This window comes from Epinephelus lanceolatus, chromosome 18 (genome assembly GCF_041903045.1).
Source record: "Epinephelus lanceolatus isolate andai-2023 chromosome 18, ASM4190304v1, whole genome shotgun sequence".
Classification (NCBI taxonomy): domain Eukaryota; kingdom Metazoa; phylum Chordata; class Actinopteri; order Perciformes; family Serranidae; genus Epinephelus; species Epinephelus lanceolatus.
Genome location: NC_135751.1, coordinates 10,107,112 through 10,130,483, shown reverse-complemented (window position 1 = coordinate 10,130,483; position 23,372 = coordinate 10,107,112). Strand labels below are relative to the sequence as shown.

The following is a 23,372-nucleotide window of genomic DNA, read 5'->3' as shown; positions in this document are numbered from 1 at the left end:
CATTAGGCTGTCAGAGGGTTTATATATACAAGAGGCAGATTTAGCTCAGCCAGCCACAGACAGCACAATCTTTCCAGGAAAGATGGAAGTGACGGAGTGGAGAGCAGGGTTCACAGTGACAGTGATGTTGTCTTGCAACCAAGAAGCAATAATGCAACAAGTGGTGTCTGCCTTGCTGTTCTCTTTTCAGATGTGTGACTAACAATGTGCACTGAAAATTGCTGATTAGGTCTGTTTTGTTCCAATGAATGTATTACAGTTTACATTTGGACCGCAGGAGGGCTGCCACGATTTTTTACAATATTCAATAAAAAGTCAGAAAATTGCGGAAATTGCACTTTATAATTTTGTGGAGCCCAGTGTGATGTTTTAAAATGGAATTTTTCTGTCAGACCAACTGAACAAGCTGGACCTGAAGAATGTTCTTCAAGAAAAAGACTTTTTAAATGGTTGCCAATTATACCCACCACCTGCTGACATGAACTGTATTTTCAACAGGACATGAACACATCAATAAAAGCATCATTAGATTTAAATCATGTTACCGGCCCTTTACAAAATTTTGTGTTTCATGAGCTGAAGACCTTATCCTCTCTGTCCAGGTAAGGCTAATGTGAATGTACAGTGGGATGAGGAGCCCTCAGATGCTGCCCAGGTCATGCCGGCACGGATCGCCTTCGTCCTGGTCGTCCATGGCCGAGCCTCTCGTCAGTTCCATCGTCTCTTCAAAGCCATCTACCACACCTCGCACTATTACTACATCCATGTAGACCTGGTGAGACTGCTGACTTTCATTCTGTGTCAAAAGCATCCAACAACTTCTTTTTTGGGAGGCATTACAAATGGGGACATCATCTTCATAAGCCAGAGCCAGAAAAATAGTGACAGATGTAAATAAGATGGACAAAGCTATACAGATTACTTACCGATATACTATCCCTTAAATCAGAATATTTCTTTAACTGACATGACAACCATACAGGACAAATTATATATTTATATACATATAACATGTATGATAATATAACCCTTCATCTTCTTCTGTTCTCTACCCTTCTCAGAGGTCAAACTACCTCCACAGAGAGGTCCTGTCTCTGGCTGGCCAGTATCCCAACGTCCGGGTGACTTCCTGGCGGATGTCCACCATCTGGGGCGGCGCCAGCCTGTTGACCATGTACCTACGCAGCATGGAGGACCTTCTGAAAATGAGTGACTGGTCCTGGGACTTCTTCATCAACCTCAGTGCTGCAGACTATCCCATCAGGTGAGAGACTGGGTCAGCAGAGGAAGCAGCTGTGGGGTCACCTCTTCATTGTTCATGTTTTCATGTCATTATCACAGATAACAGAAACACAGGACCAGTTGTTACCATACTACAAACTAACGTGGCACAAAAATGGCCCTTAGCAGACTCTTTAATTCGTAAAGGTTTGGTTGAAAATTCCCTCCACTGTTCCCTGTTTTCTATCCCTCTAGAAGACTGTAGGAGATTTATCGATCACGTCAAGTTTCATCCAAACACACAGCACATTGATTTGTTAAAGCCTTGTTTGGTTTGTTTAAGGTCTTATGGATCAGGTTACGTGGCCAATAGACCTCAAGTGCATCGACTCTGAATGGATTGGGAGTCTATAGCTATGAAGCAGAGCCCTGTTAATGGCTGTCTTGCTGCTTGGGGATTTAAATGGGATCTGTATTGTTGAGGAAAGAGCTTGGCTGTGATCAGTGGAGGTATTGACTGGTGATTCGCTCGCTGTAGCTGCAGCAGTGAAGAAGTAACATGTAGAGGTTTATGGAGGTCATTCTTGTGTTTGGCTGAGGTCCAGGTGGTTGTGTTTTTACCAGATAGCCAGCAGAGATGGGCCTGTTGCAGCTGAGTGTTAGTGAACTCAGCTGTGTTCCAGAAATGGAGAACTACATATGAGCTCGCTTTGACCTCTGTGGAGCTCCTAGATCTCGACAATCATGTATAAGTAATTTGAGCAAACAATGAGCTCTAGAAAGAAGTACTTGGATTAAGTTCTAAATCAGTGAAATTAGTACAATTCCGTCGGCCCATTTATAGCCAATGGTGGTGCATCATTCAGGACTAATCTGATAAGGGTAAGGGTCCCTTAAATACGGAAAAATGTCCAATTTCCCAGAATGTAAATTGACACATTCAAATATCTAAAGAATATTTAATTAACAGTAATGTGAAGAGAAAATCTCCACGTTGGAGAAACTAAAAACAGATAAACCAATAAATTCTATGGTTACATGACTAATCAATTAAACTCCAGGAATTTGGTGACACCGCTGGACAGCTTTCAAGCCAAGTCCCCAATTTAACCATATTATCTAAACCAAATTCCTTGGAAGCACAAACAAACTCTCAGTTGTAAATGTCCATTAGATTTAGCAAACGTTCGTACTTAATGTACATGATTGTGTATGCATGCAGGTTTTATGGACATTTTAGGTGTGGCTCTGTTTTGCTTCCAGTTAAGGAGTTTAGATATGACTGGGTTAAGCTGGGGTTTGTTTAGAACATGTAAGATCCTCTGGCAGCTCGTGTTGCTGCTTAATTAAATTTAGGTAAAATAAAGTTGATTGCTTAAACCTTACTACATTCTTGACCCCAAACTCAAATCCTATTCCCAAACTAACCTTTTCCTCCAAAGTGTGTTTCTTTTTAAAGTGCTAAACACTAAACTTCCTCTTCTTCCAGTCTCTGAAGACTTACAAAATAGTCTGCGTTGTAAGTTCTATGTGTTTCTACTCTTGTGAGGGCTCACACAAACGCAAGCACACTAATCCATTTATTGTCCTCCCATCAAAGTGACTGTTTGAACACCCTTCCAGCTAAAATCCATAGCACATCCACAGCATTTACACAACACCATCGATAGCTGTGACATCACTGACGCACATGCAGAGTGAGTCAATGGAAGTGTGTGTGTGTGTGTGCGTGCGCGTGCATGCGCGCGTGTGTGCGTGCGTGCGTGCGTGTGTGTGTATCCACTGTATGTTTCTTTGTCAAGAGAAGGTCACACAAACATTTTAAATATCAAACACAAAAGCAGCTACCTTCAGAGGATCGGACATCTGACAGACTGATTTTAGCAGTGGGTATAATATTGGCTATACTTTTACATGAAAGCAAATGCCTGCATAAAGCTTGTAGACAGTGAAAAATAAAGGGAATTTAAAGGAGTAGTCCAAGTGTTCAGCCTGATTTATGGCAGGACGCTTGACACTTTTCATAAGTGCTGCTCGACAGAAATTAAACTGTCGCACATCGTTTTCAATTTATGCTTCAGTGAAAGGTTTTAAGCTGTTTTCATGGTAACCCAGACCCGCTGCACTTTTTTTATTATACTCAGAGTCTATTTTTGTCACGTTTAGTAATGTTTAATCACAGACAACTGTTTAATCACACAGATATCCTACTCTATATATTTTTAACTCAGTAACGTATCTACGTTACATGCATCAGCTCCCAGTCTGTCTATAAGCGGCAGATTCCTCTCACTTGCTATGGAGGGCTAGGAAATGAAATCAGTGAACTAGTCTATACAAACAGTACAATACATGTCTTCCTGAGGAGCTGACATGAAAAATATATTGGTTGTGTTAATGTCTGCTGTCAGTCAGCCTGGTGAAGGCAGTTTGACTGGCTGCTGTCCTCTCAGCTCCACAGTTGCTGCTGCTGACAGAGGGCTGCCTCTGTGGACAGAGCCGCTGAATGCAGGTGGGAATGGTGTAGATTGAAAACTGCCATCTCCATTGCAATGATAGTAATACTACCAATCACATTGTGTGACAAAATATGACGATGTGCGCAACATAACCAAATTCTACTGGTGCAACATAAAAGAAAAGTGTCCAATGACACTTTTTTCTGTCAAGAGCTCAACCATAAATCAAGCTTTATATAAGAAGACTGATACTCCAGTCAACTAGCTTAGCACAAACACTGGGAACAGGGGGAAACAGCTAACCTGTCTAATTCGAACACCAGCACCTTTAATGGAGCTCTATACGATATTCAGAGCGTATGTATGATTCAGTCTGAGCTAGGGTTTTCTGCTTACAGTTCTCAACATAGAGCCGGCTGAGCCGGTGGTCAGCAGCTTACGATGCTTACAATGCTAACTGCAACATTATTGACCGAGCGAAAAGCTTTCGTTGCTTTTCATATCACAGTTTCTCATCCCCTTCCTGTCCAGTGAAAGCCATGTATCTCCAATGTGTTTATTTTGAATGTGTGTGAGTGTGATAAACTAAAGGGTGAGGTGTTTTTTAATTTAATTCTCCCACTTCTTAAGCTAATAAACTCTTTAAAAACCATCATGGATCAGCTGGAAAATGCATCATCACAAAGCTGAAAACAGGGCTGTTTTTCTGACACCATGAAAAGCTAACTATTTAGAAATCTGCTGCTCTCACGGATCACCCAAGCTACAAACAAATATCCTATAGAATATAATGCAGTGCTGTAGATTGAACAATGCAACATTATTTGAAGTAGTTTCAAGTGGACTCTTTGAAGATCAGCCAGTGAGCTAAAAGAGATCCATGCAGCAGTAATATTGATCCAAAAACATAATTTATAACAGCTGGGAATATCTTACTGCACAATGAATACTTTAACTTTTCATACTTAAGGTTTGAAGGTTTAGAATGCAGGCCTTTTACTTGAAGTGGACTATATTTACAGTGTGGAATTAGTACTTTTACTGAAGTGAAGAATCTGAATATGTTGTCCACCAGTGGACGCAGTCAAGAAATAGTTTAGCAAATACACTCCCATTACACTTTGTTTTTTGTACACACATTATATGCAAATTAGATATAGCATGCTAATCAGTGGGCTTTAGAGGTGCTGGCAGCTAACTGGCTGCTGGCTGTAGCTTCAAATTGATCATAGAGATATGAGAGTGCTGTCATCAATAAGCAAACTATTCCTTCAGGTATCTATAGTCTAAATTCAGCTATGACAATTTAAAAGATCATAATTTGCAAAAAAATAAAAATCCTAGATGAGAAGCATCTTCTGTGATATATGACCATATGTTGAAGCAGTCTCAGTCAGATTTAAATGTGTGTGAGTAACTGATGAACACAAACATGCCCACAAACGCACACATGCATGCCTGCGGTTCGTTTTAACGACTGTAATCAAAGCGATCCGTCTGTCTGCTATCCTGTCTACTCTCTGGGACGACAGCAGGCTCAAGCCATGTGCTTACAGCTCACACTACATGCAGGGAGTGGCTCTTTGAATGTGTTGCCTCCACTTCAGGCCCCACACTGCAGCGGAGCTGTTTGCTCCCAGCTGGAGGAGGAAGCTGAATAAACTGGTCCAGCTGTCCCAAATAGAGTCACTTGGACTCACTCTAATTCCCCTAAATGGAAGATTGTTTTGCATTGTTTAAAAGAAAGACACGAATCGTTTAAATATTTAATTGCATCCTGCCTAGACGTGTATCCATTAAAGGGAAAAATCCCCCCTTGAGCACTGTTTAAAAAACAGCTATTGGGAATGTACATTGCTTGTGTATTTCATGGCTTACTGGTGTATTTCTCCCTCCTAAGAGGGAATTTTTGGCCTGATGACAGTTGGAAAGTTAAAAGCATTGACAGACATGAATGTTTCACTCTGCACCAAATTTAATGGCCATCCATCTAATAGTTGCTGAGATATTTCAGCGTGGATTAAAGTGGTGGAATGATTGACTGACATTGCCATCACCACAACCACTTAGCTAGAGTCACAAAAAAACAAAACATTGTATCTGCCCCATAAATCAATAAAGGGACATATGAGTGTAACCAGAGTTTATCAGTGTGATGTCAGATCTGCAGCTGATTGTCTTGAGTTGATGATTGACAGCAGCTGTCTCCCTTCAGAACCAATGACCAGCTGGTGGCTTTCCTGTCCAAGTACCGTAACATGAACTTCATCAAATCTCACGGCAGAGACAATGCACGGTAAGCGAGAGAGAGACAGTCTGTCACTCTCTGTGTCTCTTGATCACAGTTTCTCTCTCTTTTTCTTTGATGTTATTTTTTGTAAGCAAATAAATTGTCTTGAGTTCAATGCAGACTTTTGAACAAAATGTAAAGATATTATTGCCATTCCCATGAGGAAATGGTTTATTAAAAACATTGTAGTTTAATTGAGGTTTTAGTAGTAGTTTGCAGTTATTTAGAAGGTGTTTTAATATCTAGTTAACTGCAATATCAGGTGCAAGTTGAATTATTGAGAAAGTGTTATTACCCTTGTGCCTTTAATTCTTCTAATTTGCTTTTTAGATTCAATGTACAAGTAGACCTGCAATGGATTAGCCAATTAGTTGATTAACACAAAAATTAGTCAGTAAAAATGCCCCAAATTACAGATTATTAGGTTAATCCAGTAAAAGGACACAAGATGTTAGGACATCTTTTCTTTTCTACGTCTTTCTTGCTAAAGCAATTTATTTATTATTATTATCATCATTATTATTATTTATTGATTTATTTAAGTGCTGAAACTTTAGTCTTTTTTTTTTGGTTGAAACTCAGGTTTGGTCACAAGGGCACTTCAGGGTTCAGTAACTGATCACTGGCTGAATAGTAAGCTTGTCTTCACTAATTAACTTACAGAGATGCAGTGCATATGTCTCTCTACAGTTTGGAAGTAAATCTGTCTCAGCTGAAAGTATTTATACAGTATGTCAGTTTGCGTAATCAGCTAAACACTGGATGTCTGTGTGTCTTCTCAGTTTCATCCGTAAACAGGGTCTGGACCGTCTCTTCTACGAGTGTGACACCCACATGTGGCGTCTTGGGGACCGCAAGATCCCAGAGGGCATTGCGGTGGACGGAGGCTCCGATTGGTTCCTGCTAAACCGGCCCTTTGTGGACTATGTGGTCAACTCCCAAGACGAGCTGGTCAGCAGCATGAAGCGCTTCTACGCCTACACACTGCTGCCTGCTGAGGTAACGCACTCGCACACACATAGTCAAGTAACCCTTCAGACTCAAGATACAAATACAGCGCATGTGTCTGCTGGTGTTCCCTAGAGGAGGACATGATTATCAACAGCATAATCCATCTTGTAATGGATTTGTCATCTACAAGGACATTTACTTAATTGCAGTTTTGAGGTACTTGTTTATTACTTGAGAATTTCTCTTATGCTACTTTATACTTCTACTCCACTACATCTTAGAGGGAAGCGTTTACTTTTTACTCTAAAATAAACTGGTGTGTTACTTTGCAAATTGTGATGGATGTTTTGTTCTATTTTTAATTCTAAATTCTAATTTTTAAACTTTTTTTTTTTTTTCAACTTTTACTAGACCAGGAAACTCTCTCTTTATCAAGAGTGTCCTGGCCAAGAACTTTGAGCACCACAAGCCGAGTGTCATATAGTTTCATTATATTGTAGAGAAGGCAGACCTCTCTATAGCCGATATCCCCAACACTCTGCAACTCACACCAAAAACAATCTAGATAAATAGTAAATGGTGCCACAGGTAGAATGAGAAATATGTATTTTATATTTAGGGGTGAACTGTCCCTTTAGGACAACCTAAGAACGGTCTAAAACCATAAAAATAACTCAGTCCTATGTCTTATTTTGTTTGTAGATAAGATATTTTATTGAGATTGTAAGATGTGTATAAACTTGTCTGTCTCCCTGTGCTCGCCTCCACCTCCAGTCGTTTTTCCACACCGTGCTGGAGAACAGCGCACACTGTGAGACCATGGTGGATAACAACCTGAGGCTCACCAACTGGAACCGCAAACTGGGGTGTAAATGCCAGTACAAGCATATTGTGGACTGGTGTGGCTGCTCACCCAATGACTTCAAGCCCTCTGACCTTCCACGCTTCCAGGTGAGAAAAGATTTTCTGGGCCAACTGGCTAAGTTTTTAGAGACTTTTGAATATTTCACAAAATCTGAACATTATTATTGGATATATGTATACTGAAAGAATCAGGCATGTGTTTGCCTGCTCGAGCACTTACACAAATGCATCAGGTCGGGTGAAATTCTGTCACCAGGCTACTGACCAAGATTAAGGGCCACTATACTAGTGGTGCTGCTCTGCTTCACTAGTATAGTGGCATTTGCACACTGACCTGTGACTTGTGAAGTGTTAACAGCGAAACGCACTATAAGTAATTTGGCAGAGGTATATTATTATATATAAGACATTATTGTTATCCTGTTTCTAGCATTGTTAGCCTGTAGGGGATCAAGGGATGAGTGTGCATTTGTGTGAGTATGTGTTTCTGTCTGTTTGCGACTTATTTTGAAAACTACTGGACCAATCTGCCTCATATTTTGTTTGCATATGTATGACTGTATGCTTAAAGACCTCTTGTGGTTATTCATAATTGTCAATGACTGCTGACTCCTCGCTCCCCTTATCCAGCAAGTCGGAGGCTGATAATCAGCTTAGCAAACAACAACAACAAGCCTTATCGTCTGTTGCAGGACATATTTTGGCCTTTATCACATTACATAGCAGAGATCAGAGCAGAGCTGCTGTCCAACTTCCCTTTTAATGAGATGCTGTGTGCATTTACGCACTAAGAGCAGCGTAGCTTCATTGATTACTTCGGAAGCTAAATGTTTAGTTTTGTTTCCTCTGTCAAGTTTAGAGCTACTGTTTTTTAGTTTTGCTGATTAAATGTCCCACAATATTTTCTGTCGTGGCATTACTGCTCTTACTGCATTACTGTCAGCAGAAAACTGCTCACTTTTCCTATTTGCCGAATCCGCCATGTAAATAGCAATGCGGCAGGTAGAGGCGAACCTTGTTTTTTAAGGGACTAAACACAACAGCTTTGCCCTTTTTGCCTTACTTTGCATCCAGATTATGTAACATATAGCCAAAGTGGAGTTGGACAAACCCTAAATGCACTTGTGCCACGCACTTCAGACAATGTGATATAGATCATTTAAATTGGGCCCTATATATAACAGATGTGGTTTCAACGTCTCAGTAATCACAAAGCTTTACATGAAAGAAAATTTTTTGGATTTTTTTTTTTTGTACCAAACATGATCATGTGGCAGCCATATAATGAGTGGTAGAAAACATCTATGCAGATAAAAGTCATCGTGTTCAGTCTCTCTGAACTGTCCAACCTTCCTTCTCAGGGCCTCGGTGGCCTGAGACCAGAATAACTTCGTATTCACAAATTAGCAGTGCTGCTTTTACTTACGGCAGGCGGCCCTTGGCTCCCTGTAACGACAGACCTGAAGACAGCGTCTGTGGTCGAGCTACTGATGGTTTCTATATGAAGAGCTGATCCTGGAAACAGCTGTACACTTGAGGCAGCTGATATTTTTAGAGCTTTGTAGCTAGCTGCTGCTGAGGTTTGTAAGGTTGTCATTATCATAATGCTGGGTTTTGCCAACTAGAAAGACTGAGTCCTGAATTTAAGGGTCAGGGACACACTGTACAGTATCTACAGTACTATACACACACTTTTTTTTTCCTATATGTAACCAGTTGAGACTCTTTTAGATTTGAACTCTTATAAACTGGAGACCTGATTTTTAAAAAGGAAGATTTTTTTTTATTGTTCTTGAGAAAAAGGATCAGCAACATCCAACACACAGTACAGAGTCAGGATCCAGTTAAAGTTACATAAACCAAAAAGTGAGGAGAAGTGCAACTTACTGCTAAAAGGATCAGACAATCGAGAGAAAATTAATCTGCAATCATTTCAATAATCAATAAATCATAATTTACCAAGCAAATTTCCCAGTTCCGGCTTCTTTAATGTTGAAGGGTTTGTTGCCTTTCTCTGTTTTATATGATTGTAAAGTTATTGGAACAGTTCATTTTAAGAAGTCACGTTGGGCTCTGGGAGATTATGAAATGCATCCTTCAATTACTCATCTTCCTGTTTTGTTTTTAAAGCAAAACATGCCAATTTTTTTTTAATGCTTCCAGCTTCTCTAATGTCAATATTTACTGGTCCTCTACAAGCGTAAAGCCGGACGTATTTCTGGGCTGTTAGTGTTTAAAACAAGCAGTTTGAATATGTCAATTTGGGCTTTAGGAACTTGTGATCAGCATTTGTCACTATTTTCTGTTCTTTTATCGACCAAATGATTCATCAGTAATAAAATGATTGCTTTTTACAGCCCTAATATTAGTATAATGAGCCTTTAAAAATCTATATATATCTCATATCTTTGTGAATTTGGGGTTTTGGACTGTTATACCTTTTTAAATCGAAGTAGTTGAAAGACAAATCAATAATGAAAAAACTATTGCTCTAGCGTAAATTAAAAAATGAACTAAAACAACCAAAAAGAGAAAAAGTAAAATCCACAGTAGAATACTCACAGGGTTAAAATCTGTTCAGTCTTGACTTAATAAAGCTTCAACAGCTCCAACAGTAGAGCAGCTGCTTGAATCATATTTGGCTGACCTCCTTTAGGGAGAGTAAAGAACATACAGTAAAGGCACTTTTATATAATTTCCCTGTGATCTTCAGATGAAGGAAACAAAAATCCCCCCTGACCCTGTAACTAGTGGTTGCCACTGTTGTCTTTAGCTGTGTAAGGACACAGATCGTAAGGTAACAGCCCCAGAATAACCACACAGATAAAACTGTGCTGCTGAATAAAGAGCTCCGCTGCAGCCTGGGCAGTCCGCATGGCTCTCATTATGTTGGGGTTTCCTGGCTCGCTGGTGCAGCCGGGGCCCACCAAGAGCTGGTTTGGTGAGGTCACACCCTCCTGATGACATCATAAACCACGCCCTTCTTTCTTCCAGACTGGACCACATGACAAAGTGTGTGTGTCTATGATTTCACTTGTCCTTACTTTGGTTTTCCATAGAAGGTTGTCAGATAGATTTTGTCTTTTCCCATACGTAAAGAGTCTTTGAGTGTTTTATGTATATATAATACTGTTAATCTTGATCACTGATACATCAGAGAGCCTCAACTTTTCAAAAAACAGGATGACATTTTTTTCTTTATTAAAAAACATAATCTTTACATACAGTACAGTACAATACAGTACACATACTGTATTTTAACATGTCTTTAAGATAAATGCATAACAGGCCAAAAATGTCCTTCTTGATCAGTCCTATGGTGGCCCTGAGAGCTCAGCGCACTGCAAATCAAGAAAACACATGCAAATGAAGTAACGTCTTCACCAACTTGACAACACATGCACAGCATTTAAAAAAAAAAAAGTGCCATGAGAAGCTGACAACACAACAGAAACTGTTTCCAAAAGACACTAAAAAGTTATGCACACAGCACACAAGGTTTTTTGGGTCCGTGAACGCAGCACAGGCAGAATTCTTCATTAGCTTATTTTTCCCTCAGCAGCAGTTTGTAGAGCTTTGTGTCACGAGGTAATAATATAATAATTGATCAGTCGGTCTGATCAGAGTTGATCAGATCAGATCAATGCATGAGACGAGCAGCTGTCTGTGAGTGACAGCTAACTTTTAGACCCAGTGCAATGAATGCTTAAGTTTCACTTTGACTGTGCCTTAAGTTCTGCTGCTCTGTCTGTGCCCAGAGTATACGCTGCGCTGTGAGAGTGTGGAACAAAGAATAACCAAATGGTATATATATTCCAACAGTGCTCCTAATGAATGGTCCAGCTCCAAAAACATAAATTCAAAAAGTGGCAGCAGATGGTTTAATTATGGCGGGCCGCTGCAAATAAATGAATGAGTGGGAAACCCTGAATAAGCAAAACGCTAAGACAGGCTAACAGCACATATCTGTTATATTATCTGAAACATGCCATCACAATGTTAAAAAGAAACCAAAACTCTTAACATTTAGATCATTCTCCAACACCACTGATTGATAGCCGACAAGCCAAAGAGCTGGTTCCTGTAAAGCAGGGCAGGTCTTTGTTCAGCAAAAGTAGCATTTGTATACATTCAGAAAGCTATACCCTAAGTGGCTAGCTAGCTAACCCTACACTTTTCAGAGTTTGATTTTGGAACAGGGGAGAAAAGTTTATCTCCCTCCAACTTCTCTGAATAACAGGTATCATTACTACATGTGCCCCAGGTACAATGTTTCGCTCAAAATCCATAAAACCTGTGGAACATTAAGGGACTCTGACACAATTGGACAAGAGTCTATGGAGCACAGCCGTGCAGTTGTCGGCCCCCCTGTCAGAGCTGGCCGATGCTATGCTAGTCTGCGCTTGAGAGGCGGGACTTAGCGAAGGGTCAGTTTGCAGTTCCTTGAGCTCTCAGGGCCACCGTACAGTCACATTAAAGTTTGAAACTGTGTTGGCCATAGACTCACTCTGTGTGTGTGTGTGTGTGTGTGTGTGTGTGTGTGTCCCCGTTTCCAGGCAGTTGTGGACAGCTGTGATAGTATCTTAAGGTTTGGGTTTAATATAAGATGAATAAAAACTCAAGCCATAGCTTTTCCTCTGTTGAATATAAATAGTTTGGGTATGATGAACATAGGGGAAGGTCACTCATTACAGTGACTGTTAACACATGTGTAAAGCTGCATACAAAGTTGTTTTTGGCTCCAACAGTGAGTTGTACTGAACACGTAGAGAGAGCCAGCCCTGTAGACCGTCAGTGTCTTTGACACTGTCTTCCTCACTGTTTTCTCCCACCACAACAGTTAGTGACAAGGTACTTAGGAGCATTTAACCCCCAACTGCAGCAGTGGAAAGGCCCAGTGGCATCAGTAGCAGACTGGCTCTGAATCAGCCCGTAATCTGTGTTAATGAACAGCATTTAGGTACAGTTTTACAGCAGTGTTATTCTACTTGAATGTCTACGATGCATCAAGCTCTGAGGCTGCTTTATTTTCAGTTTTCTTTGGTACAGATCCGATTAACACAAGTGGTCATGCAGGTATGTTAGATGTAAACACAGAATAGTGAATAAGCATGTTTCATAAACTCCTCAGGCAAAGAGTCACCTACCACGCTGGCTGCTGGACTCTCAACGTGACCCATATTTGCCAAGGTGCAGAAGTTTGTTTACCACTCCTAGGTTAAAACCATAAGTCTGCATCATAAATGAGAATAGTCCTGCTTGAAGATTGCTTGCTTGCTTATTGTTTGTAAGTACTGTAAAGTGGTCAAAGCAAATTTATTTCTGGTTCAAAGTATTGTTGTATGGAATGTGATGAAAATATTACATTAGAGCCAATCATTAGAAGAGAACCAGTAAAATATTGAATTATACATTAATGTTGAAATCAAATGCACCACACTAACAGAAGAGGCATTCAAAAAGACATTTTAAAATTATGGAAATATTTGCTCCTATTAATGGCAGTAGGATATTTGATAATATATAGGGATTGTTTGTATATACGGCAATTTAGAGGGTGTGATAATACTTGTCCTGCTGTTTGTTAGTTTGATTACATGATGGTCATTATCCTCAGCCCGGAGACACAGTTGGAAATATGTAGTGACACTTTGAAACAAACTCGTTGATCTTTCCAGCCTGTAATTTTTTTTATATTTTGAAGTGAAGCATTAAAACTGGCAGAACTGCTTCCTGGAGATTTGTCTTGCATTTTTACTCTTTGCTTTACATAAACTGTAACTCAGTGATTTCACAGCTGGAAAAATAGAAATGAGTGCCACTACAACATGAATCAGTTCTGCCAGTGTTGGCACTCATGTTAATGTGTTGCATGAGTTTATTTCTCACTCTTGGGATGTCTCTCATTTTAACAAAGGGTGTGTTTTAACTTGTTAATCTTATTTTCTCTTATTTTGTTTCATGATTTTAAAACTTTTCCTTTGTGGGTTATACATTTCTGCCTTTTTTTATATATTGCTTTCTCTATGTTTTGACAAATTTAATGCCTCTGCTCAAGTGAAAGCTGTGGCCCAAGGGATTATGTTTTCAGCTTGTCTGTCTATAGCTTGCATCCATTATCCAACTGCCCCATAATCAAGCACTCCTTGAGGGAATTTTTCAAAATTTGGCAAAAATGTTCACTTAGACGCAACAATGAACTGATTAGTTTTTGGTAATCATAGGTCAAAGGTCTCTGTGACCTTGTTTGTCTCATTCTGGTGAACACGATATCTCAAGAACACCTTGAGTGAAATTTCCCCAATTTTTTCAAGGATGAACTGGTTGGATTTTGGTGGTCAAAGGTCAAGGTCACTGTGACCTTGCATCCAACTCATTTCATGAGCGCAAACAGGCAGACACCATAATGTTCTGCAAAAACACTTTTCTGGCCATTACTCAACATCTTATCTCAAGAACAGAAGGGGAGACATTTGGTCAGATACTGAATTGGTGACACTAATCTTGGGTGCCCACCTTGAAACTGTGCTAATGGTATAGATCTTCTGTGCTGCCGGGAGGAAGATATATGTAAAGTACATGTTTTCACAGACATTGATGTAAACTGTAAGTGCAACTTGACATGTACGCGGAGGCATACAACTCATACAACATGGTGGTAATTCTAGTTTATACTGGTTGGCCAGGGTTGATTACACAATAATCATCCCTTGTTGTCTCCTTCTGTCTTTTCTGACCACAGCAAGCGTCCAGACCGACCTTCTTTGCCAGAAAGTTTGAGGCCAGCGTCAGTCAGGAGATCATCAACCAGCTGGACTCCTACCTGTTCGGATCGTACGACTCAGGCACCCTGGGTCTCCATGCCTACTGGGAGAACATCTATGAGGAGGAGACAGATGGCCTTGCCAGCCTATCAGACTCCATGCTCAGCCACTACCATGCCTTCAGTCGCATGGGACTGTCCCGCGCTGCCAGCTCACTACAAGGACACCCCAATGACAACAGCTGCAGGTATAAACATCCAGATGTGGATTTATTGGGAGGTGGATGTGATGTGGCAGAGTCAGCCTTGCAGTCAATTAAGTGAAGGTCAAGCAGAAAATCCAAAACCCATTTTGTGTTTCTGTTGGCTGAGCCATATAATTGGTGTAATTGCCATACTATATCCACTTCTCTTAGTACATCCATGGTACCAGATGGGAGTTACATAAGATCTAAGAGCCTGTTTACACCTGGTACTGCACCATGCATTTTGATAATCTAAAAACAAATAGACAGCCAAGACATATTGTTGTTCACCCCTGTGTCTATGATGGGTCATTTTTAAAAGGATTTGGGTTTTTTTTAATGTGGTTCTAGGGGTTGTGAAGGAGCACTGGTGGTTTCAGGGTTTCAGGCTGCAAGGGTTCTTACTGATGGTCCAAGGAGTTCATAAATGTTATGAAGGGATGATTGGAGGCATTCCAGAGATTTTTGATGGGCTGGGGGTTTATGGGGTAATCCAGGAGTTTGTGTATGGGATGCACAAGTAGATTTTAGTTTGAACAATCTCACCAATCCCAGTTAAAAGTGCATAATATTGACACTGATCTTTGGTTTATATACAATCATTGTCCAGCTCTATATCAAGAAGACTGAAATGGTGTTTTGAGACACTATGCTTTCACACTGAATCTGTTCGGGTAATTTCAAACAAACACTTGGGGTCCTTGGTATGGCTCGATTCCATGAGATTTCTGGTGCAGTTTGTTTGATATGTGAAAGCAAAGCGGGCAAATAACATGATTTAGTAATGGTAGATATGTGGTTTTAGCAAAAGTTCAAATGAAAAACTGCTTTTAAATCCACCTACTTATTGTGAATTGTTTAGGAAGCAACATCATCTTGATTATTAATTATCATATTTATGAACTCAGAGAATATATATAAACACTTATGGTTCAGTGAAGTGCAGCATCACTTGGTGTCAGTTACCAGAGATTTGATTTCTCACGTGGATCCATCAGTCCATCAATCAGTGAGTTACCTGTCTGTGAATGTGACTTCATGTTTACGGTTTGTTTGTAATTAGTCAATGTGAACAGGAAACAGACCAGGACTAAAAGGCAACAATGGATCATTTTTCAGTTGGTTTGGACCAAATGAAGCAAACTAAAGATGCAAGAACAACAGACTATGCTGGAATTGTAAAGCCAATATCGGCCTCTTGTACAGTCTGTCACCAGTGTAATGGGGTGCTTTGTATAGTCATCCCATCCTTGGGTCAGGAAATTTAGGCTGAGAGAGAAACTGCACAATTAGGGGGGAGCGAGGAGGACTGGCAGATGAAATGTCTTTCCACTAAATTCACCACCACTGGTGTTTGTGTGTGTTTGTGAGTCCAAATTAAATATAAAGATAACGGCAGCTTGTCTTGGGGTACAATCAGGCTACAGTGTCTGCACAGACTGGATTTTTCCGGCTGTGTGTGTGTGTGGGGTGGAGACCCACAGTAGGTACAAGGAGGTACTTGTTGGAGTTCGGGTGGGGATTGGTGGCTAGAATGGGTGGGGGCAGCATTATGGGAAGTGTGTGTGAAGGGGGAGATGAGGGGGGAGTTAAAACAGGACTAGTCTGTTCCCTTTAACCTGTGATTTCAGTCAAGCTACATCTCAGACCACATACACACACTAATGTGGATACATTTGAAACATGGTTCCATCCACATAAGTACTTTGACAGTTTCCTTGCAGATTTTGGTACGCCCCTAAATCCAAAACAAGAGAACAGTGAAATCTCTTCTTCCTCTTTTGCTTTGGAAAATTGTGCATTGCTGCCATTAACTTGTAAGCAGTGTATTCGTATGGAGTTGACACTTCAACAAACAGAGTCTGTTACTGCTTTTCTCCCATTTAGTCTTATGTGACTCACTGTTATCACTCATTTTATGTTTCCACACAGCTGATGCGTATTAAATTTTGTAGCTTGTTTTCAGTATGTATATTTTTCCAAAGGGGTTGTATGTTGTATGATTTTTTTTGACAACATGCTATACTATGCCTTTTTTAATGACATTTATATGATTTACGACATACTAAACTGTGACGTAAACGTACGTAGTTACATTCCACCACTGGGTGTAGCAATAAAATCCTCTGGCAGTAACAGAAATTACACAAACATTGTTGACACGCTTATGACATATGCCTGCAAGTTAGCTCACCACAAGTGTGTGAAGCATCCATGTTTTAGAATTTGTAGCTTCTTTACAGCAGCATCCATATTTGAAGCATTGTCAACTGTCATGGCTACACATGAGTCTGGACAGACATGGATGTAAACTGTAACTGCAACTTGACTGGTATGCAGAGGCATACAACCCTGAGGCAGTAATACTAGGTGTTTTTTTAATCCTTCCTCTGAACACTGAGTTTCTTTCTTAAAGGGGCAAATAGCGAAATCGTTTCACCGCTAGGTTTGCTGTTGTGCACTGCCTGTAGACCTAAACAAAGTGTGTCATGAGCCACACCTCCCTCTACCTCTGCTCTCCACCCCCCACCCCCCACTCGCCTCATCTAAACTTAGTTAAGCAGTTAGGGATGTCTTTCACTCACTCTCGGTCTCTGCTGTGTTTAGCTATTCCCCTGCCTACTTCAATGATGATGGTACTTAATAAATGTAATATATTTGCTGAGATGGAGGCAAGGTTCAGTGAATAGAAGAGCTGGTAGAAGCGCTCCATAGCTATAAGTTACTCCAGTAGCCGGTGGCAGCCGACTCGGCTAGAGCCACCGCCGGATCCCGGCTAGTGCTAACACCGGGAGCTAACGCTAACGTTCCTACTCTTCTCTGTGAGTGAGAGTGATGTTTTAGCCTGGCTACATTTTACAATGCTAATTGTAAATGTTAGCTGGGCTGCCGGGCTACTCACTTAACACGATCGTAAGGCCTGACCCATTGCTGCGGCCAAGCCGCTAATAACTCAAGCTCCGGACATTAAGCCATGCTACAATTGTAACATTAAATTTAATTGAATCGACACAGCGACATGTGCCTAACGTTACTGTAACACTAATTAAAACAGACATTTGACTTTGTGTTGTTACTTAATGTTACCTGTCCAGGAGAAGAAGAGCTAGCTCCGAGTCAGATTGTAGCCCCTTTAGCTCTCACAGTGCTCTCCACCTTGGAAATGCAAGGCCAATGTTAATCCAGGTTCTGTCCCTGTCTTTATCCGACAACTTCTTCACCAACGACCGTTGTTTCTTTAGAGGTAATGTCGGATTCTGGTCGTCTTCAGGTGAACGTTTCGTTCTGCTCTCCGCCATTTCGCTTCGAAAATATGCACTGCCATTGCTCACTGCCTGTAGCCTTTTATAGGGAGGGAGGGCCAAGGGCTCCGAGAGGAGGGAGGAGGCAGCGATTCATGTGAACGTACATGAACGTGCAGCCGGACCGGCTTGTAAACAAGGGGCTGGAGATCAACACAGAGAGAGGGTGTGTGAGGTCATGCTATACTCCAGATGAAATTACACCTCTAGTTCTTCACATAGCGATTTTTTAATTCCTTCAATCTAGAAATGATGAATTTCTGCTTATTGCCCCTTTAACTGGAACATCCACTCCAGAAAGTTTTCTAATACATTTCTTAGGATTTTCCACCACAGCTTCCACCATACTCGTAGTTCTGCTCCATTGGTATGGTCTCTTCCCACTTACTGCTACCTTTAGCATTGGCTGGTTGATGAAAAACACATCACTTTGTTGCGCCAGAATGGGAAAGTCGCTCAGTCGACAGATGACGGCTTGACAGCTCATTGACAACTGTCCGAAGTTGCAATGATGGATGACAACACATTTAACCGATGACCAGTCAAATATTAATAATAGGAATATTCATTGTTTAAGTGAACAAAATAATCATAAATATTACAAACAACAAAAGGACATAACTATAGAAATAACAATGACAGAGAACTGCAAACGTAATTTTACTGTCGCAAATATGTTAGAATCTACAATCTATGCAGTTGTAACTTTCAAGTTAAATGACATACATTGCAAAGTTACAACAGCAGAGCTCTCTGGGTTGATCTCTGTCTCTGGAGAACTCAATGAGTAGCATTTGTTTCATCTCCAAGGTAACGGATATAAAAGCAAGAGGGTCAAAGTTCAGTGCGCAATGTTATGAAGAGGTAGTATGTCCCAATTGTGTGCATAATGCATGCAACAGTGCATACTTTTTAAGGGCAGCTGAAGTACATACTAAAACTATTAAGAAAAAGTATGCAATTTGGAACAAACCCAGAGTTTCCCTGGTGGCATGAGACATTTGACTTTGACTCTTTAACATTTTGTGAACTCCAAGGGCTTGAACATAACGAATGCTCATTCATATGTAAAAGTCCCACACTCCAGCTTTAACTTTTAATGGATGAAAGTATCCACTATATTGCAGATATTGTCTGTCTACTTTGTAAGATGTATTGTTTCACTGCGCTGCATCAACAAGTGAAATTCCTGTGTACATTGTACATTTGCTATATTCACCAAATGTACAATGTACATTTGTTGTATTCACCAAATGTACATTGCACATTTGGTGAATACAGCAGTTGTGATTCTGAAGTATAGTATGTATGCGTCTCCCTCAGGTATGTGGCCATGAGCCACCCAGTGTCAGTCCACGTCTACTTCCTGTCAGACCAGTTCCAGGGCTACCTGGTGCGTCATGTGGCCACTAACCGAGCCTCCACCCAGCTGGAGAGCCTGGAGACCTGGGTGACACCCAAAGACCACTTCACCCTAGCCAACCCACCCCACACCACCAACAGGCTGCAGCACGTCCAGGTCAGACACACACTAACACATACACACACTAATATATTCATATTTACTTGGCCCACATAGACTTTTGAAACCTGATATTTGTTTTGACCACTGGCTGAAATTATCTGTGCACATGTTATATTCAATTTAAACACCATTATGTTCAGCATGTCTATATTGTTCAGCTGCTTGTTTATATGTACATTTTTAATTTCATGCACACTGTTGCTGTAATGTGGAAAATATTTATGTCAGATTTTCTTTTTGGGCTCAAAAAAAAAAGAAAATTGAAAGCCTTTTGTTTTACATTTCGATGGGGACTGTACTGGACCCCGACAGTGGGGTGATGAGTAATACTTAAAACTGAACAAAAACATTTTAATTAATTCTAAAATTATCCGAAGGCCAATGTTATAAATCATTTTTAAGCAGCTATTGCCAGATACAGCTAGGAGGACTGATAAACTGTGCACCCCTGCAATCTGAGAGTCAGAGTGATCCTGACCCTCTCCCTGTCCTTCAGGTTGGGGCAGACTGGGATCCTAAGGAGCGTCTCTTCAGGAACTGGGGGGGTCTCTTGGGGCCCAAGGATGAGCCGGTAGCTGTGCAACGCTGGAGCCGAAGCCAGAGCAACCTAACGGCCACTGTGGTGTGGATCGACCCCACCAACGTCATTGCTGCCACTTACGACATCCTGGTGGACGCCTTGGCTGAGGTCACCCACTACCGACCGCCACTCACCTCGCCTCTGAGGCCTGGCTTGTGGACGCTGAGGGTGCTGCACCACTGGAACCCACTGGGCCAAACCAGCTTCATCGTGGCACCACTCGAGTTCCACCGACAGCAGCCTTTACAGCAAGGTGAGCAATCCAACGTCGTCACTGTGTTTACATGCCCACAAGAAAATAGATAACTGCAGGAAATCAGGTAAGGACAGTACAGATCACACAGAACTGGAGTTGTACATTGAATAGAGAAGTCTTCCAGCACAGTATATGTAGTTAGGAGTATCCTGAGCCAGACACATTTTAATCCATGTGTGAATGTGAAAAATTAATTGAATGCACCAGTGATCAAAATAATTAAAGCTATTCAATTTCATAGTATCAAATGAGGACTTTGAGTATTTTAAGTAGCTCGTGAATGATTTTGATTTAGTAGCACAGACCTGCTATTTCAGTGTGTCAGATATACTGTATATTCAATCAATGTGTATGGATTTATTCAGCTCAGAGAGCTTTTTGATGAAAAAATAAAATCTTATGACAGGGTCCACTAACTTTGTGGACTTACATGTGAACACTGCTTCCATATTACTACTATTTTGTTCAAAGAGTCAGTAAAATATTACTCATTTGACACAAAGTTTAAGCATCAACCTGCAGAAACTCTCATGGAAACACCAGTTGGAATGATATTCAACAGCTTTAGAGGGGTCACTGAAGTTTGTATGTCAGTGGCAGATCTAATTCCTAAATTACACTCACACACACACACACACACAGTAGAAGCCCTCCTGTCACAGCCGTCAACACCATGCATACTCATATTTATAGTGTCAGTATCCAGTCACTCACTCACGCACACACAGGGTCACCTCTATCCGAATTAGCCTCCCCTGTTTGATTTGTTTGACCTCCTCGGGCCTCTGTGTGTGTGTGTGTGTGTGTGTGTGTGTGTACAGGGGATAACTGCAGAACTCTAAGTAAAGCCTGGTATATAAATAGACAGTGAGAGGTTTTATTGGCTAGTGTTATAAAGTGAAGGTGGCATGTGACGTGATCTGATCGGAGTGTGTGTTTGTGACATTGTGTTTTTACAGGAGTATCCAGGCACTCTGTAATGGGTGCCTGCATATTAAAATGCAACATACATGATACAGTAAATCTGATCTTTGAATAACCCAAAACGTACCGCTATTTCCAGAAGACACTTCAAACTATCTGGATCATCCATCTTAGAAGACAAGCAAAATATTGATACATTGTTTAGTATGAATACAAAAATTGACCAAAAAATATACATATAAAACTGAGCAATACAGCTGCCATTATGGACTTAGAAAAAAGGGTGAAAATCTTTTTCACTTTCTATGGATTTTTTAAAAGATTGCTGGTGAACCTTGGCACTCCGTATGTTATTCCATGACTTGGTCACATAGAATATATAGAATAGAATTTTCAGCGCAAACCTTGGGAGAGTTACAGCAGTTTGCATTTTCTAAGGTATTTTCATCATCATCTGTCTGATTGGATGAGAACATTTTTAATGTTTCCATCCAGTGTGCCCACATGTCTGTAGAAATACTGCATTAAACTTGAAAACTGGATGCTCAACATGAAATTTGATGGTAGTTCAGTTTTTGGTGAATGCCTAAAAAGTTTATGTCGAAGTTGGAGAAGGGAAAAAGGTTTCCCTAATCCACCTTCTTCACCATTCTTCTTTTCTTTCCCCCACTCCCATCTTTTTCCTCCCTCTCCTAACATCTGGCCCTGGGATCCAGAGGACGGGCTACGGTTGCACGGCGGCCCAGCTAGAAACTCCTATATGGAGCAGAGTTTCCACGGCCTGAACCCGGTGTTGCGGCTGCCGGTGAGCCTAGGCGCTGTGGAGGAGGCTGAGGCCAACGCTGGGCTGACAGGGGCACCGCTGCGTCGCTGGCTGGACGGGCTGTTGGAGGGCCACTGGTCGGCTGCAGATGTCTGCTCAATGGGACCCAGCGTCTGTCCCGTCATGCAGCGCTGTCGTCTCACTGCCTGGAGCTCCGCCAGCCCTGACACCAAGTCTGAACTGACATCGCCCAGAGAGGACGGACGCATCAGGTAGCAGACAGACAGACTGAGGGAAGATGAGAGGAACAAATGAAGGAAGACACGGGGCTAATGTCCTGTTTGTTTCTGATATTTATTTATTTAAAGTTTGTGCAACGTGTGTGAAAGGAAATGGATGAAACTTTGGCGGCAGCGACGGGAAGAAGAGAAACAAACTCAAACAGTGGGGAAGTCTTCTCCTTCAGTCCTCATTCAGTCTGCTGCTCAAAGCTGTGTGTGTGTGTGTGTGTGTGTGTGTGTGTGTGTGTGTGAGAGAGAGAGAGAGAACAAGAGAGAGAGAGGATAAGTGTGTGTTGAAGCGTTGTGCCAGAAGAACTCTATACCTCTTTTTGTGCGTGTTTTCCTGGGTTAAGGTGTGTGTGTTCAGATGCTGAAAACACACCTGGTTGCTCATTCTTAGGCCCATTATTGCGAAAAAAATTGATCACGGCTTAGTTAGGTCTCAATGTCCTCATTTTAAATTTCCTAATTATATTTTTATAGTGATCATACTTATTGTTTTCAGACTTTTATCCCAAGATGACCATTTAATTCAAAGGTTTAGTCTTTGAATGCAACTTCCTAGTCATAGGACTGAAAGAAAGTGAACACAAAAAAAGAACAAGAAGAACCTCAAGTCAGGCATTAGGTGAAGCTGAATTAGGATGATTTTGGATGATGTACAGGCACTTGCTGAAGACAGGTGACACAAGTTTGTATTCTTTTTAAAATTCAAATTAAGAGTCAACAGTAATGCTTTGACTTATTGTCAAGGCTTTTTTCAGCCCCAGATGTTACCATGTACAATAATAAGCTTAAAACATTATTAAAAACTATTTTGTGAAGATCAAACTATTATCTTAAGATGACAAAATTAAGATTAGAACTATCTGTGGGGGCCTACTGAACTTATTTTTGCTTTGACGGTCCAATGGCTGAAACATGAATTAAAACATGAATACGGCTGAT

General features: G+C 40.9%; 1 protein-coding gene across 1 annotated transcript in view; it reads left to right on the top strand.

Moving 5' to 3' along the window:
- Positions 1-22,686, top strand: part of LOC117268815 (xylosyltransferase 1-like) — a 44,759-nt gene extending 22,073 nt beyond the window's left edge. Inside the window, exons 3-11 of the mRNA XM_033645513.2 lie at positions 603-775; positions 1,062-1,264; positions 5,896-5,976; positions 6,753-6,969; positions 7,696-7,872; positions 14,528-14,796; positions 19,419-19,614; positions 20,117-20,453; positions 22,097-22,686. Of these exons, the coding sequence (XP_033501404.1) occupies positions 603-775; positions 1,062-1,264; positions 5,896-5,976; positions 6,753-6,969; positions 7,696-7,872; positions 14,528-14,796; positions 19,419-19,614; positions 20,117-20,453; positions 22,097-22,419 (1,976 nt within the window). The 3' untranslated portion in view covers positions 22,420-22,686. The remainder of the gene's footprint in view (positions 1-602; positions 776-1,061; positions 1,265-5,895; positions 5,977-6,752; positions 6,970-7,695; positions 7,873-14,527; positions 14,797-19,418; positions 19,615-20,116; positions 20,454-22,096) is intronic.
- Positions 22,687-23,372: the final 686 nt, after the last annotated feature.